General features: G+C 41.2%; 1 protein-coding gene across 6 annotated transcripts in view; it reads left to right on the top strand.

Annotated features, from left to right (window-relative positions):
• The window catches only part of usp32 (ubiquitin specific peptidase 32), a 45,621-nt gene extending 30,408 nt beyond the window's left edge, over positions 1-15,213 (top strand). Inside the window, exons 13-34 of one of the 6 annotated variants that reach the window (XM_026368975.1) lie at positions 792-978; positions 1,130-1,308; positions 2,240-2,380; positions 3,333-3,498; positions 5,255-5,409; positions 5,655-5,736; positions 5,918-5,992; positions 6,675-6,813; positions 7,008-7,113; positions 7,431-7,604; positions 9,516-9,690; positions 9,776-9,927; positions 10,628-10,739; positions 10,817-11,043; positions 11,157-11,341; positions 11,459-11,545; positions 11,727-11,847; positions 11,992-12,183; positions 12,310-12,535; positions 12,654-13,093; positions 13,221-13,313; positions 13,962-15,213. In XM_026368975.1, the coding sequence (XP_026224760.1) occupies positions 792-978; positions 1,130-1,308; positions 2,240-2,380; positions 3,333-3,498; positions 5,255-5,409; positions 5,655-5,736; positions 5,918-5,992; positions 6,675-6,813; positions 7,008-7,113; positions 7,431-7,604; positions 9,516-9,690; positions 9,776-9,927; positions 10,628-10,739; positions 10,817-11,043; positions 11,157-11,341; positions 11,459-11,545; positions 11,727-11,847; positions 11,992-12,183; positions 12,310-12,535; positions 12,654-13,093; positions 13,221-13,313; positions 13,962-14,135 (3,588 nt within the window). In that variant the 3' untranslated portion in view covers positions 14,136-15,213. Of the gene's footprint in view, positions 1-764; positions 979-1,129; positions 1,309-2,239; positions 2,381-3,332; positions 3,499-5,254; positions 5,410-5,654; positions 5,737-5,917; positions 5,993-6,674; positions 6,814-7,007; positions 7,114-7,430; positions 7,605-9,515; positions 9,691-9,775; positions 9,928-10,627; positions 10,740-10,816; positions 11,044-11,156; positions 11,342-11,458; positions 11,546-11,726; positions 11,848-11,991; positions 12,184-12,309; positions 12,536-12,653; positions 13,094-13,220; positions 13,314-13,961 lie in introns of all 6 variants that reach the window. The other 5 variants (XM_026368983.1, XM_026368959.1, XM_026368967.1 and 2 more) reach the window with 5 other exon arrangements.
• The last annotated feature ends 1,944 nt before the right edge of the window (positions 15,214-17,157 follow it).

Raw genomic sequence — 17,157 nt, 5'->3', positions numbered from 1 at the left:
GTTAAGAAAGGAGGGGACTAGTCTTCTTTCGCCTCTTACCTGCCAGTGAATGTGTATGAATCATAATAATCGTATTGTCCCTGATGAGCAAGCCGAGGGCGACGGTGGCAAGGAAAAACTCCCTGAGAAGGCAAGAAAGGAGTTCTTTCTTGCCTAGTTAATTTGGCTACTGTATTAAATCTAGGGTTATTTTTGTTGTTTTCTATGAGAGTGGAGGGATACGTTGATCTAGCTGCACAAAGAGCTTTTATATAGTTCAGGATGCTCTCCTTCCATGCTATCTGAAATACTAACAATTTAGTTTGGCGCCATTTACGTTCTAACTTTCGAGCAGTTTCTGTTTTAGTAAGAAACCAGTAACAAGAATTTGATCTTGGCAGAGCTTTATCTTGTGCTGATAGATGATTTGGAATGTTGCCCAAATAAACTGGTAGTAATGGAGCCATCAGTTTCTTTTCTTTCTTTTCCGACATAAAGCACTTCCGTCACTGTCAGATCTTCACATCAGCATTTAAACGCACCAACATGATGGATTTACAGATCAGTCATCAATCTTAACATAATTAAAACTATACCTCCTACAAACGTTGGTGCAGACGGGGCTCATGATGCATCAACTATGCTCAGCAAATTAAAACCAATTGAAAGCAGTGAGATTTTGAAAAGTAAGAAACCCTAATTCAAATAACAGTGAAACGGCTGTCTGTAATGCAAGCTGTGAGAACATTGGAGTGGTCCTTTAATGTCACTTTAAACAATGACAGGGCAGTCCCTGTTGTCTTCCTGTCCAGGAGCATAAAGGGATTGTGGTGGAGCAGCCTTCCATCCTGAGCTCACTACGAACTCCAATGGCCACAGCCACCATAGAGCCTGCTCTGCCAGACAGACTGGGAGGACTGGGAACCTTCAGCACTGTCAGCCCTACGGAGGAGAGGTCGCCTGATGCTGTTTCCAGTGCCTCAGAGGCTACAGAGGCGGGTCAGTCATGCACTTCATATAGCAGCAGATGGCACACTAAAACAAAAATATTACAACTTTTTTCTTGTGTACACATCACCATCGATCAGTGTCTAATAGTTTTTCTTCCTCTATGTGTGGCCACCCCCCAACTTCCCATCTGTTCTTGCAGCTCTGAGCCCCCAGGTAGCTCCCTCTGCCACAGAAAGCTGTTTTGCTCGTCAGCACAACGTATCAGACAACAACAATCAGTGTTTTTCTGGAGCCAATGGCCACCTCACCTCCCATCTTGCAGCACAAAGACCTGGAGCAATCGACAACCAGCCTCTGGTCACCACCGACCCCATGAAGGCAAGGATGACGTGTGTGCGTGTGCGTGTGCGTGTGCGTGTGCGTGTGCGGTTCCCGGTGAGTTTATTGTGTTACTCAGCAGTACAGAGTCAGAGTCAGTTGAAATACAACTGTAAAAGTTGTAGTAAAAAGTGTACTGTACTCCAGTACACTGGAACTATATCTCAAGGGTTGAAGAAACAGAGAAAGAACACTGTATTTCAGTTAAAGTTAATGACTAGTTGTGATAAGGTATCACACTTGTAACCCCTTTCTCATGATATGTCATGTGTCTCCAAATTCTTGCCAATATACATAACTAGTAAACAGCTGTCACTAGAACATATCGTTTTATGTTATGTTTATTAAAAGACAATTTCAGTTTTACTTCCAGTTTTGAACAACGCAGCAGTTAGGTCAGGCAGTTCCGACAGGTCAGCAGGCAGTCACCATCATGTTTACAGCTTTGCTTTGGCGTATGTTTGACATATGAGAATAGTGAAACCACTCTACCTTTTTTCCAGATTTGCTTTCTGAACCAGACTCACAGGAAACAAACAGCTGTCACAAAGCCATTCACTAAACAGACAAATATGGCCTAGTCCTGTGACAGCAAATCTAAATGCACAGGTTGTTTACCATATGTGCAATCTTCAACACATATAAAACAAGCCAGCAGTGTTTTAGAATATTCTTTCAGTCTTTTCTTGGGTTTGACCGAAGAAAGGATCGGAGATTCTTAATAAGATATTCCTCCTCTGCTGTCAAAGGCTGTTAATGGACCCTTGCTTTCTTTTTCCTTAGTTTGATGTCTTCATTTTCCTGTAAAGAACTTAGCTGCCAGCCTGTGCATAGCATAGGGATACTGTCTCTGTCTGTTATCTGTAGATCAAGCAGACTGAACAGTTTTTTACACATGTATTTAAATGCTGCCTGTGCTGTACTCCTGCAGGCCCCTACGTTAACCATGGAAGGTGCCAGACTGAGGCGCTCCTTGCAGCTGGTGCCTGGTAGAGACTTTGAGACGGTGCCAGAGCCGGTGTGGCGGGCGCTCTACCACTGGTACGGTGCCAACCTCAGCCTGCCACGACCGGTGAGTGAAAACAGCACATACTGAAGCTCAACAGCTCATGTGTAATATGTACAGTAGCAATTGCATCAAAAACTAAAAGGAAAATTATGGTTAAATGGACTTAAACATTTTAAATGATTAACAATCTGACAGTTCAAATAATCAGAAATAATTTAAGAAATTATTCAAATTTGCATTTTGCATAACTTATTTCTATAATAGCCAGATTTTATTTGATAGCATTTATTTATAGGATCTCCTGACTGTTTATATGTCAGCTGTTAACTACATAGTAGAAACTTCATACTGACACCACAGGTATTCCATACAGAGTAGAAGATCACATTATATTTAGGAGCTGACTGTTGAGCTAGTTGGCTAAACTAACAGTAACTCCAGAACAACATATAATAGAATTTATACATATATGTATTAATGAGGAACTTTTTTATATTTGCTAGCACTGATTACAGTCCACTGGTACTCTGAGTGTACTGTATGTGTTCTTTTGTCATGGAGGACAGTGGTATTGTCACTGTCCTCTCAACTTTCAGACCTGTCAGACACTGTTTTTAATGATGCAAGATTTCATTGTGTCATGAATTACCATGAGAATTTGAATGTTATTAACAAAAACAATGATGTCTAAGATGATACACTTGACACTCACCTTATAAAAAGTCTTTGATCTTGAAATCCTCCAAAGATGCCAAGTCACTTTGTCTGCTCCCACACCACCATCATCTAAGTTATCGCTGAGTTTCTGATTGGTAGTGATCAGCAGTGGCTAGGCCAGCTCTAGTTGGAAAAACGTTCAGGGCAAGCCAGAATTCTCACCGCTGGTCTAGACCTAGTGAACTAAACCACAGGAGTAACAGTGACCATAGAAACAAATCCTGCATAGGGATTTCCATATATTAAAAGTATAAAACTCAGTTTGCAGAGATTTAAAATGTCCCTTCCTCCCCTGAAGGTTATCTTGGAGAGCAAGACAGGCCAAGCAGAGCTGGAGCTCTTTCCCCGCTACCTCCTCTTCCTCCGCCAGCAGCCGGCAACACGCTCCCCCCAGTCTAACATCTGGGTCAATATGGGTATGACCAGCCTGCGAATGTTCCCACCGTATTTAAACCCACCAAGAGGTAATGTAAGCCTGCAGCAAGACCAGAGCAAGCCGTCGATAAATGCTTCACTGAGCAACCCCACACCCTCTCCCCCCATTTAATCCTACTTTAGTGGACTGATCCTGTGGCCCATGAAGAGAAACGATGAATAATTCAAACTTTTCAATCTTCACAGACATTGCCATTCAAATATTAGTTTTGACAGCTCTTGGTGTTGTGTTTTACACTGATAGCAATACACTGAATCAAATAAGGCAGACCTTAAAACGCAATATGGTAGAAATATTGTAAGTATTGTAACAGTTTGGGACGAGGACATTCTGCATTTTAACGACTAAAAACATGCTTCTCTGATAGACATTTTGAAGAAATTTTAAATCCATTACACTCACACGTGCCAAATTGTATTTCATAGCAGCATAAACTACCTACTTCAACAGTCCAAATAAACAGCTTACACTGAACATTATATTATGTATCCTTTCATTTATTTATTCTCTGTCACATTGTTTTATGTAGTCTGACAACTGTAAGTTCTACCAAATAAGCTATTCACCGTTTGTTAAAAGTGGAAATCCTATATACTTGCATTTACTCCCACAATAATTGGAGCCTGCTATAACCCAAGTGTTTATTGCCCTTTGCATTCTGTCTAAATTGGTATTTTGGACAGCTATAAGCTGACAATGGCTTAATGAGAAAATAAACATCAAAGCCGCATAAAGTCGAGACAAACATGGCTGCTTCAGTATAATCAGGTTTGGGGCTGGGTACCAGCACTCAGCATGAGGTTGCTCATCCAAATTCAAGTCAACATATCAGGTTTCAGGCCACAGTACAGATCTGAGTCCCCAGTGGCTTTGGCTTCCATCATAGCCCTTACTTTGTCTGAGCTGTGGTGTGTCACTGTTGGGCATTAACATTCTCTCCTGGCATGTTACAGATACAAACTAGAACAAAAAAATATCTGCTTTAAATACAACACAGAGAAACATAAGATAAGAGTGATGAGTTCTTTGAAGAGCACCTAAAGGGCTGAGCAAAGAAAAACATGTCTTGATAACAATATTAATAAATAGGCAATAAAAGCTCGACAAGAAACAGAATTTTTGATTGATTCAGTGGTGCTTTTGTAGTCAACTCCCAATACCTCATTCTGTTTGCTTTCCAGTTGAAGGATGTCCAGTAAGTTCTATAGATCAAAGGCCTTGCTGGTCCAATATCTAAACTACATCAAATTATGCCTCTTATTCCACGGAATATTTTAGTAGCAGCTTTAGGCCACAGTGGAGCCCTCACACCATGTTGAGGATGCTTTGTTTTGTGTTATAATTGGATGGCAAGTCTGTGTTGATAGATGAGGCTGCAGTATGGTGATTACACTTTGTACCATTAAAAGGAAAAAGCGGGTGTTAAAATTATTAATTACATCAGTAATCAACATCAGTATAGTGAAGCTGTTGATTTAACAGAACTAATATGAATTGGTTTGTATTTGATTTAATCCAATCGGAGTCAACTAAATCCACTAAGCTGATTGACCAATCAAGTTTGCGCTGATTGACAGAGTCGCCCTTTCTTGCTGCTTCCTTACAACTAATACTGAGTTAGCGGAATGCTGTTGTTGCTACTGATGTCCATGTGGGTAAATAATGTCAGGCATCTGCATTTATTTAATGTCATCCATCTGAGACATAACACATACGTATTCAAATGAAAAACTCAAGTGAGTATAATCATAGTTTGACTTGGTCTCCTGTTGTCATTGTAACAGGTAACGTGCCATCTCCCAACGCTCCTCTGAAGAGGGTGTTGGCCTACACAGGCTGCTTCAGCCGCATGGCCACCATCAAGGACATCCACTTGTACCTGTCCCAGCGACTCCGCATCAAGGAGGAGGATATGAGACTCTGGCTCTACAACAGTGAGGTGGGCCATAAAGCTGTTACTTCATATGTTCTGTGACATACAGGTCCAAGTAAAAACTTGGTATTGGAGTTGGTATTTCTTCATGTGATGGAGTATATTTTTAGGTGAGCACTTACTCTTACTTGAGTGTTGACTTTATGTACTTCAACCACCTCTACCACAATGGTCTGAACTGATACCCACTAAATAACAGAGCAATTGAAATGAAAATGGATTTCCACATTTCCACACCCTTTGTTCTGCAGAACTACCTCACCCTGCTGGACGATGAAGATCACACACTAGAAAGTCTAAAGATACATGATGAACAGCAGCTAGTTATTGAAGGTATGAAACTCCTCGTTTTATTATTCCATTTCTCTTCAGAATGAACAAAAGTGTGTTTTTTGTGGTACCTGTGCTATGATGGATAGATATATATAGCGATAATACAAAATTGTGAATAATGACACACAAAAGTGGGAGTGAAATGGCTTCATCACAGTAAGTTCTTTTTTCTCTTCCACAGTCAGGAACAAAGACATGAGCTGGCCTGAGGAAATGTCTTTCATTGCCAACAGTAGTAAGATGGACAGGCACAAAGGTAGGTTGGAAGAAACAGGGTGACCTTGCTGTGCAAGGGGTAGGAGATTAGAGGAACCTGATTTTCCAGGTAGATTTCTCCTGGACAACACAGATTTCTCTCCCATGTGAGCACATAGTGAGGTTTCTAATCAGTGTCTTAAAAAAGAGCATGCGCAGAACAAAAGACTGCTGAGTAGCGAGCAGACCAGCCATACGCATACAACCCCACCACACACACAAACAAAAACCAAAGAAGCAGCAACTTCTGTCATTGTCCAGTTAAAACTTGTGAGCCATGTTTCTAAAATGTGTTCAAGGTGGAGGAAAAACCAGAATGCTGATCTGCTGCACGAAAATGCAGATTTCTAGCATCCACATTTTTTTCTATTTAAACTAATTCCCATAGTAACTTATTTAACTGCAAGTAAACACAACACAGTTAGTTATTGTCACTAAGGAAGAGACTCCAACAAAATATTCAGTTTGGATATATTCTGGAGCAAAGTAATTTAAGGAAACGTCCAAGCCAGAGCTACATATCTTTCTGCCTAGCTGAAACTTCCAGTTCATATGAAGATATCTCCACATTTCTCGAGACTTGGGAATATCATAGCAAGTTATTAAATATAACAAACTGTACTTTTGGCTGTACCATGAAAATACCTTGAGCCTGTTTTCCTTCATCTTTGTGTCCAACACAGTCCCTACAGAGAAAGGAGCCACTGGCCTAAGTAACCTTGGCAACACCTGCTTCATGAACTCCAGTATCCAGTGTGTGAGCAACACCAAGCCTCTCACAGATTACTTCATCTCAGGGAGACACCTCTATGAGCTCAACAGGTGCCAGTTTATGGATCATGTTGGTCGAAATCTTTCCACTGTCATTTTCAACATTTTCCTTTTGATTTTATGCTGTGTGGATTGAATTATAAAATTCATTGAATTTAGTTTATTTTTGTATTTTATACTTGTTATGCCCTTGGTTATATCTCGTTTTGCTTCTATTTATCTTTTAATTTGTTTTTTGGAAAAAGAACCAACCCTATCGGGATGCGAGGTCACATGGCCAAGTGTTACGGTGACCTGGTGATGGAGCTGTGGAGTGGCACACAGAAGAACGTGGCACCTCTCAAACTCAGGGTGAGCATCTTGACCACTGTCTTACACAGGGAATGGTCCAGACTTTTGTGTGTTCTGCTGCTCTGTCATGGAAACAGAGCTGTTGGTGAACTTTAGTGTAGCATCTGTGTTTGAGTTATCAGTGTGTAGTAGTAAACTTCCTCACTAGTTGGGGCTTTATTGGTTCAAGTAGATTAAATTATGTTTGATGCATGCATTTTCAGCTTTGTAAAAGCTAAATCAGTGTTGTATGTTTCTGTGCTTTGTGTCTAAACTAGCGATGTGGTTACACATTTAAAGGTTATATAAATACAAAGTTTGTTGTTTCTTCTCTCCAGTGGACAATAGCAAAATATGCCCCCCGCTTCAATGGGTTCCAGCAGCAGGACTCCCAGGAGCTGCTAGCCTTCCTGCTTGATGGTCTTCATGAAGATCTAAATCGAGTCCATGAGAAACCCTATGTTGAGCTGAAGGACAGTGACGGTCGGCCTGACTGGGAAGTGGCCTCTGAGGTCAGATCACACTGCTGATCCACTGCTATTGTATTACTAAATGTGTCACTCTGGCATGGTAGTGTAGGATTTGTACAGTACAGTTTGTACTCAGACAAATCTTACACAGATAATAGAGAGAGATATTTTTAAATGATGGGTTCAGCAACTTTGTTAAAAAGGGAACCTGTTGTAGAGAAAGTGAAGTTTGTTGTTCTCTCTGGAAGGATAAGAGTATATAAGTCTATATTCTAGATTTATTACATTTAAAGCCCACAGCACAATAAAACAAATTGTTAAAAAACTATATGTATAAATAGTACATAGGGTAGACCGAATAGTTCTCCACTATTGCTCACTACCTCACTACAACTGGGAGAAAGCCTAGAACCATGAGCTGCTTCTACAGTTCATCTCACACATTCCCAGTCACTCCCATGGGCTGGATGACAGTCGAACTTTTGAGCATTATATGTGCTGTATGTGATGTTTTCATAATTAGAAATCCTGCACAGGTGCTGATTCACTGTACAGTATTCATATGTTAAATAAAATTAAATAAAGTAACACTGTGGCTATATAGGAGTCTGAGCTATCTGTCAGCTTCAGCTCTGACTGTCAGTCATGTACACACATGGACAAAATTGTTGGTACCCTTCTGTTAAAGAATGAAGAACCCACAAAGGTCACTGAAGTAACTTAATACTGACAAAAACAATAATAAATAAACATTTTATAAAAATGTACTTATGAAAATCAGACATTGTTTTTGAGCTTTTGAACTGACCTTTTCAGTTTTAAGTTATTTCAGTGACCTTTGTGGTCATGAAATGACTAATGAAATGATAATGTGAAAACAATGGAACACTAAGAGAGGGGAGTTGCTAGTAGTGATGAGCCTATAGAGAAATATCAGGTAAATCTTCAGTCTTCTTTTTCTAACAGCAGACAGACACATTTGTAAACTAGCAAGTGAACACAATATAGAATTTAGCAGTTTCAGTCAAGATGATGATCTTTGTGTCTGCTGAATGTGGAAAGAAGCAGCTGGTAATTCTGTTAACCGCTGTGTTCAAAGCTTGTTTCCACTGCCCCTAAGTGGTCAAAAAGTTGTTATTGTATGTTTAAATGTTTATGAAGGAATGGTCTGAGATCAAAGTGACAGTAAAAACAGCACTAAATATTCAGCAAAATGTGTGATAAGCTGTGGGTGTGGTTTGATCAGATTTGATTGACAGCAGCTAAGCACATGACTCCCCAACTAACATCAATGACATCTTTTTGATTTAGATTTATAAACCATTGAAAAACAAAACATGGAGAAAATGTCAGGGTAAATAACTAGAATTGTTGTGATTTTGTGAGGAGATAAAAATTGCCCAGAGTGACAACCTGATTGAAAACACTCGTGGGCCTTGTGCTGCCTCCTGAGCTGTGTAATGGAGTCAGTGTCAGAAAACATAATTCTGTATTTTGTGTTTCACTGAGTGATGGGGCTGTTTTTATCACTGAAGGAAACACGATTGATCATCCTTTTTTTCCTCTATCATTTGTTGTTATCAAGAAGAGTAAATAAACTGTGAGTAAATAGACTGTGTTATTGTGGTTTGATAGATAAAGATAGGGAACTGGCCTCTTGTGATCCCTATGAAGTGATGCGTCGTCTGAGCACTGAGGGGAGATGAAATAATGAGCTGTCCCTCTGGTGACCACTGTAAAAGTCAGAGGATGAGGAGAAGACAGAATAGTTGATAGCAGTTGCTTCATCAGCTAAGCTCTTCTTTAAGTCAGTGATGTTGCTCTATTGATGTCCTCTCTGTTTTCTGTTTGTGCTGAGAAGAGGGATTTGCAGGATTAAGCGTGTGTGTGATCTCACTTTTTTTTTTTTTGTGTGTGCACGCTGTGTGTCTCTGGGCTCCTCTTCCTATGTAGGCCTGGGAGAACCACCTGCGCAGGAACCGCTCCATCGTGGTGGATCTGTTCCACGGTCAGCTCAAGTCCCAGGTGAAGTGTAAGACCTGTGGCCACATCAGTGCTCGCTTCGACCCTTTCAACTTCCTTTCCCTGCCCTTGCCCATGGACAGCTCCATGCATCTTGAGATCACCGGTGAGGACAGTGGTGGACAGGGACAAAGATTTTGAGGCTTGTATTAATAACAAAACCTGAACCCTGTGTCGTGTTGTGTCTGTAGTCATTAAACTGGATGGATCCACACCTGTGCGCTACGGCCTGAGGTTGAACATGGATGAAAAGTACACTGGGCTGAAGAAACAGCTGAGTGAGCTGTGCAGCCTGAAGCCCGAGCAGATCCTTCTGGCTGAAGTCCACACCTCCAACATCAAGGTGCAGGAGATCACTCGTACATTGAGTTTACATGAATTACATTGCAATTCCTCATCTCTTACAACATGTATCTGGAAGCATGGTTGGTTCTGTGCAACACGATTAGATGAAACTAATTTCAGTTTAGTTACCAAAAGCAAAACCTCCAGTAACACTAACTAAAATCCATTTGTCTTCCCTGAATTAGATTAAGGCAAAAAAAAGAATTCAAGATGGGTGACGATATGTGCTGATTTATTCGTAGTGACATCATATAACAACAAAAAGTTTAGGAGAGTTAAAGCATGGTCACTCTCTATGCTGAATTAGCTGCAGTTTAACAGTAAAGAACATTGGTTCAGGACAAATTCTGGGTGTCGATAAGTTTTCTTTAATTTCTGTTTTGTTTGTTTGTTTGTTTTCTTTTGCCTTGTAGCCTCTCAGCTGTCCGTTGCTGTTGAAAAACAAAGGCGCAGGCATTTTACTGAGCACAAGATCAAAGATCCAAACCAAATGTTAGCCCAGCTAATGACATAGACATGTGTCTGTACGTGCTCATGAGGGCATGTGCTTGTGCCTAGCCTAAAGTGGGTGTGCCACATTGCCAATATTTTTTTCTTTAGTTTCCTTTAAACGCTCTTTACAGCATGTGCTTACTTTCACGTCTGCATAATATAGTAAAATAGTAACACTGACACTGTGACATATATTATGTGTTAAGAACTTTCCTCAGGACAACCAGAAGGTCCGCCTGTCTGTTAACGGCTTTCTATGCGCATTTGAGATCCCAGTGCCAGGTTCACCAACATCACTGATTTCACCCACACCAACAGGTGAGCTCTCAATCTGCTAAACAAATGTGGTGTGAGCATTCACTTTAAAAATATCGAAAATAATCCAGTTACCACAGTATTGTCTCTCTCTTCCACTTCATTAGACATCACTCCAATAGCAAACGGTTCAGCTGCTAACGGACAACTGGTTAATAAGCCCATCCTCATCCCTAATGGTGGACCCAGCACTATGGTGCCCTGCAGCCCAGAGACACCCCTGGCCAATGGGGTGGTCAACGGACACATCACACCTGTGCAGGAGAGCCCCTTCATTGGATACATCATCGCCATGCACAGGAAGATGGTGAGTATAGTACAACTAGATTTTTGATATTTTTAAAGATGAGAAGATGACAGTGTACATGGCAGAAGCCTATTTCTCGATGTTACTTACATGTGTTTGTGTCTGTCTCTCAGATGCGGACAGAGTTGTACTTCCTGTCATCTCAGAAAAACCGTCCCAGTCTGTTTGGCATGCCCCTTATAGTTCCCTGCACTGTCGACACCAGTAAAAAAGACCTGTACGATGCCATTTGGATCCAAGTGTCCCGGCTGGCCAGCCCGCTGCCCCCACAAGAAGCCAGCAACCACGCTCAGGACTGGTATGCTGACATTTTTGTATATTTTTTGTTTTTGATGCAGCTACATGTGGGTTTGCAGTTTCCCATGCTTCTGGTCTTTGTGTAAGCTGTTTTTCCTCCTTTCTTTGAACCATGCAGTGATGACAGTATGGGCTACCAGTACCCCTTCACTTTACGGGTAGTGGGTAAAGATGGCAACTCATGTGCCTGGTGTCCCTGGTACAGGTAAGACATATGTTTAAAAAAAAGTAATGCAATGTCGATTTTTTGATTCTAATATAATCTTGTGTGCTTTGTTTTGAGCATGTATTAAATGTAATAACTAATTTATGCCACAAGCCTAATTGTTTAGTTAATCAAAAGTGTCTAGTGTATGGCAGTAGTAACTGTGTGTCTGTGTTTCCAGGTTCTGTCGAGGCTGTACAATAGATTGCACAGAAGACAGAGCCTCTGTTGGAAATGCTTATATCGCTGTGGACTGGGACCCAACTGCCCTGCACCTCCGCTACCAGACCTCACAGGAGAGGGTGAGTCTCTCTCTCTGTATCTCTCTCTCTGCACCTCTGCAGCTGTTCCAGATTGCATTTGATGAAGGCACAGTTAGACAACAGACATCTGTCTAACACGTCTTCACCTCAATCTCTGTCATCTCCACCATGGTCAACCTGCAGATTGTGGAGGAACACTGCAGTGTGGAGCAGTCCCGTCGGGCCCAGGCTGAGCCCATCAGCTTGGATAGCTGTCTAAAAGCCTTTACCAGTGAGGAGGAGCTGGGAGAAGATGAACTCTACTACTGCTCCAAGTGCAAGACCCACCGGTTGGCCACTAAGAAGCTGGACCTCTGGAGGCTGCCACCAATCCTGGTCAGTTCCCTACTGGGTCAGACCTCTGCTCTCAAAGGGAATATTTTTGTGGGTGAAGCTCAACATGTAGTTTTGGTTAGTATTTACCGCTTGTATTGAGAATAGTTTGGCGTATATTCTTTCCAGATTGTCCACCTGAAGCGCTTCCACTTTGTCAATGGCCGCTGGATCAAATCCCAGAAGATTGTGAAGTTCCCAAGGGAGAATTTTGACCCCAGCGCCTTTCTGGCTCCCCGAGACCTGGAGCAGCACTGCCTGCACTCTCACAGCGAGAGCGAGGATCTGCTGAGAGTTGGTGAAGACAACTTGTCCTCCATCTCTGCCCCTGCTGGCTTCTGCAACCTCCCCAAAGGTACTACTTGCTTCGATGCCATAAAGGCATGACAGAATGTGAAACAAAATAAATAGTAAATTGGGCAAAGGAAGTTTATCATCTGCAGGAGTGTTTTTCACTTTGTTGTTTTCTACAGCCTCGCCTGCCTCTAGCAGAAAGTCGGCACCTTCTCTCAGCCGGAACAGCAGCCCCTCAAGCAGCCCAAAGACTGGCAGCGGAGGCCGCAAACCAGGTCGTCTGCGCCTGCCTCAGCTGGGCAGCAGACACCGCCTTTCTAACAGCAAGGAGAATTTGGAGGCAGCTGCCAATCCTGAGTCTGATCCCCGGGACAACACACCACAGGCAGACACAGAGGGGAGTGCAGTAGGCCTTTCTGGATCAGGAGAGGGAAACGCATCAGAATCATCATGCGGTACCGAAGCATCTAGCAGCCACTGTGATGTTGTGCTGATGAACGGTGATAGCAATGGGCTGAGCTCAGACTGCAGCACTGAGAGCAGCGTGGACCCTGACAACTCCCTGCTGCAACACAGAGACATTTGTCTGGACGCCATCTACAACCTCTATGCAATATCTGTAAGTTGTTGTCACATGATATATATATATATATATATATATATATATATATATATATATATATATATATATATATAGTAGGGTCTCTGAAACCGTTCTAACATATCTTTCTGGTTTCTCTCATCAGTGCCATTCAGGAATCATGGGAGGAGGCCACTATGTGACGTATGCCAAAAACCCCAATAGGAAGTGGTACTGTTATAACGACAGCAGCTGTAAGGTAAGACAGCGAGACAGTTTTAATTAGTATACTGTTAATACATTTTAACTACATTTAGCTTGTTGCCATGGAGAACTACCCAAACATACACTCATCTCTACACAGTGACTGGAATACATTTACATTTGTCAACATATGTGTTAGTTAATAGTCATTACTGTATTAATCAATGGTAGTACCATAAGTACAAACTGATAGGTAATGTATACGCTTACTACATAGTTAATATAAACTTTATTTATCAGTGGTCGACTAATATGAGTCGATCTTTAGTTACCATAAAATGCAGATATTGTTTCTGCTTCACTTGAGTATTTCCATTTTCTGCTGCCTCATAATTTGGCTTCATTGCATTATAGTAATAAATAAATAACTTTTTTTCTAAAGATGTTAGAATATGCTTCATCATTATCAGATACAATATTAAAGTGATGAACGTGATAATAAATTGCAATAATATTTCACTTTGCCCTGCACTGCAGGAATAGTACTGTGTGGCATCTTTGATGGTTTGCTGCTATCACAAAAGACATTTAATCATGCTGCTACATAGCTTAAATGTGCTTTTCATACTGTCCTAATTATGTAGAAAGACAAAACATGTAAGTTCAAATAAGACAGCCCACTGTATTTCTGCTGAATTTTCAGGAAGTGCACTCTGAGGAGATTGACACCGACTCAGCCTACATCCTCTTTTACGAACAGCAAGGGGTCGACTATTCCCAGTTCCTGCCAAAGATTGATGGCAAGAAGATGGCTGACACCAGTAGCATGGACGAAGACTTTGAGTCAGACTACAAGAAATACTGTGTCCTTCAGTGATCGCCCCCCTCGTCTTCCGTTCAGCCAGCACTACACCTGCTCTTTGCTCCCCCCTGCTGTTGTGAGCAGGTCGCAGCAGACATTTAGTGACTGACTGCGTTGCAGCACTTTCTACACTTGATTTCAAACATGAATTAGAGGCGAAAGGTTTTGCCGAGATGACAGTGAAGCCCTGGTGAAAGCACTAAACTGGTGCACTTTGATGAGCCCTACAAAACAAACCCCTCCTGACACCCTCCTCATGTGAACAACTCTCACCGTAACACACATGTAACATATACTTGCATACTAACACATCTCGGAATGTACGCCGTGAAGGCCAAGTCAAGAAGTGATGTTGTTTTGTTTGTTGTGCATTTATCACTTGTGATGTCAGAATGGAAAAAAAAGACATTTACACCTGGGGTTAACACATGGTCTGAACCTGAGAATGTTTCCTTAAGAAGAAAAACGATAAGACCACATGGTATAGGTGGTTCAGGTGTAAATGCACGGCCAATAATTGGATGCTGATTGAGTTTTAATGTCAAGTATAAACGGGGCCCACCAGGGGGGAAAAAATGAGTCTCTTGGTGTCATATTTGATGCCAGAGGTCAATGTAATGTTGATCTTTAGTGTCTAGTGTACTGGATACTGTGATGAGCTTTTAAAAACTGGTTCTCCAAAGGTTTTATTAGCGATAGTGTCACTAAAGAAAATACAAGTCATTTGCTACCTCATCGCTTACTGCAGTGTGTTGGCCAACTGTTCCCTAAAACTCTGTGACAGTATTAATAATAATGCTTCCTTCATTTGTTGGAGACAAGGTACTCACATTTCAGGAACCCCCTCCCTAAGAACTAGTTTTCCCCTCTTTTTTGCATACTTGCGCAGGTCCTGATGTCCACATGAAATTAGGCATTCTTGCCAAAATTTTGTTGATCCTGCAGCTGCCAAATACAAGTGGTGATGTTGACTCGGTTGTGTCCAGAATTTCTCTGTGGTGTGTAGGACAGGTGCCATGCTTTCAAAAGGCAAACGCTTAAAGGATTATATATATCTATCTCTCTCTCTCTCTCTCTCTATATATATATATATATATATATCTATATATATAGATATATAGATATATATAGATATATATATATATATATATCTATATCTCTCTCTCTCTCTATATATATCTATATATATATAGATATATATAGAGAGATATATAGATATATATAGAGAGATATATATATATAGTATGTTTTTTATTTTATTATTATTATGCACATGAATTGTTTTTATGAAAAGAATATTTTATTGTTTTGTTTTGGGGTTGTTGTTTTTTTTTTTTTCTGTCATAAGTTGAGCTTCAGGAGCCAATTCAGGAATAGATACTTATCTCAAATGTGCAGCGACAGTTGTCAGTCTGAACTTCCCAGCACTGACACAACATGCACCTCCACCTGCTGCATTTCTCAACTGTAAAACATTCTGAGCCTTAGACAGAGGCGATCTCGTCATTGATTTTTACCTTACCTTACATTAAAACAGAAAAACATCATTAAAGAATTAAAAATACTCCACCCATTCAGCAGGGCACTCCTTTAACTCCATTGGACTCATGACGACTGAAAGAAAAAAATTGATGCAGAAGAACCAAAAGTGTTTTCTTCTTCGTCATCACAATCTGGCGCCTGCATTACCCACAGTGCAACTCAGTTGGCAACATGTCAGTCAGAGATTCATTTTACTCTTTCAGGATATAGGTCCTGTTTTAGGGTGTTCAGTTGCCTAAAAGGACCTGGTTTGCAAAACTGGTTCTCTGTGGTCAGAACGCACTGGTACCCTGAGACGTTGAGACTGTGTTGAGTTGATTCATTGAAACGATTTGCAGTTTGGGTTGTTCCTCTGAAAGTGAATAAATACTGAAGAACGTTTAGCGTTTTCCATCAACTTAACTGCTGCTTCAAATAAGCTTCTAAGAGATAATTAGGACATTTCACTTCGCTATAATATAGAGTTAGCTTGTGTCCCTGGCGAACAGATCATCTGATATCACATGTTCAGATCTGTAAATGTTTTGTCTACGTAACTGCACCAAATATCTAAATCCACCTTCTTTTCACCGATCTGTATCTAAAAGGTTTGTGTGAATTCTAGACTCTGTTCCTGAAGGTTTAACTTATTGGTGTGACTGTTAAGGTTTGTTTCAAACGTGTGGCTGTGTGGAGTCCAGCAGCAGTTTTCAGTCTGCTGGTGTAGCACGCGTGGAGCTCAGTCTAATCACTGTGAACAGACGGCAGACAGTCAGCGGCCACCAGCCGTTTCCTGCTTCTGAGGAGGTGAATGTCTATGTTCACCTTTGTTTTTGTTTTTGTTTTTTTAGCTGCTGTGTTTATGAGGAGACGGCGTCTTCGTGGATGTAATCAGAGAGAGATTCTGTCACTGAATGAAATGAAATGTATGTTTGTTGAACAAATGGAAATGTAAAGATGAGTGCTATTTATTTTTGCTTACCCTCCTCTTCTCTTCCTCCCCCGCCCCTCCCGCCTTCGCACCAAGCTGTAGTTTGTGTCGATGTTTATCACCACACGGCTCAAAGGGAAAATGTTATTAGTCCAGTACCCAGTAGGGTAGAAGGCTGTCCACTCTGCCTGTGAACGTGCCCTCAGACATGTGTGATACTAATGTTAAACTCACCCACCTGTAGCTTTGCCTGTGTTAGTAAGAACACAGTGTTTAGAGTCAAGGTTAATTTCAGCACAATTTCTATAGTGGAGGGGGCACAAGATTCTCGGCCCCATGGTTCTGAGCTTTGATGCTGAAATTCATCCTGTTAAACTGAGGGCTAATGAAAACCCCTCCATCTCCAGATGCCCCCCCACCCCCACCTCAGAAGAATAGTTCAGTGCAATCGACTACTGAGCTGTCAGTGACTGTAGCCTCTTTTTATTCAAGTTCATTTCTGAACCAGACGTGTTAATTTAAAGAACTTTTTTGTAAGGTGTTTGTTGAAAGAAAGTGACATTGCACTGACGTGAAAACATGTAC

This window comes from Anabas testudineus, chromosome 13 (genome assembly GCF_900324465.2).
Source record: "Anabas testudineus chromosome 13, fAnaTes1.2, whole genome shotgun sequence".
Lineage (NCBI taxonomy): Eukaryota > Metazoa > Chordata > Actinopteri > Anabantiformes > Anabantidae > Anabas > Anabas testudineus.
The sequence above is the reverse complement of the archived record's forward strand: the minus strand, read 5'-3'. Positions and strand labels throughout refer to the sequence as shown.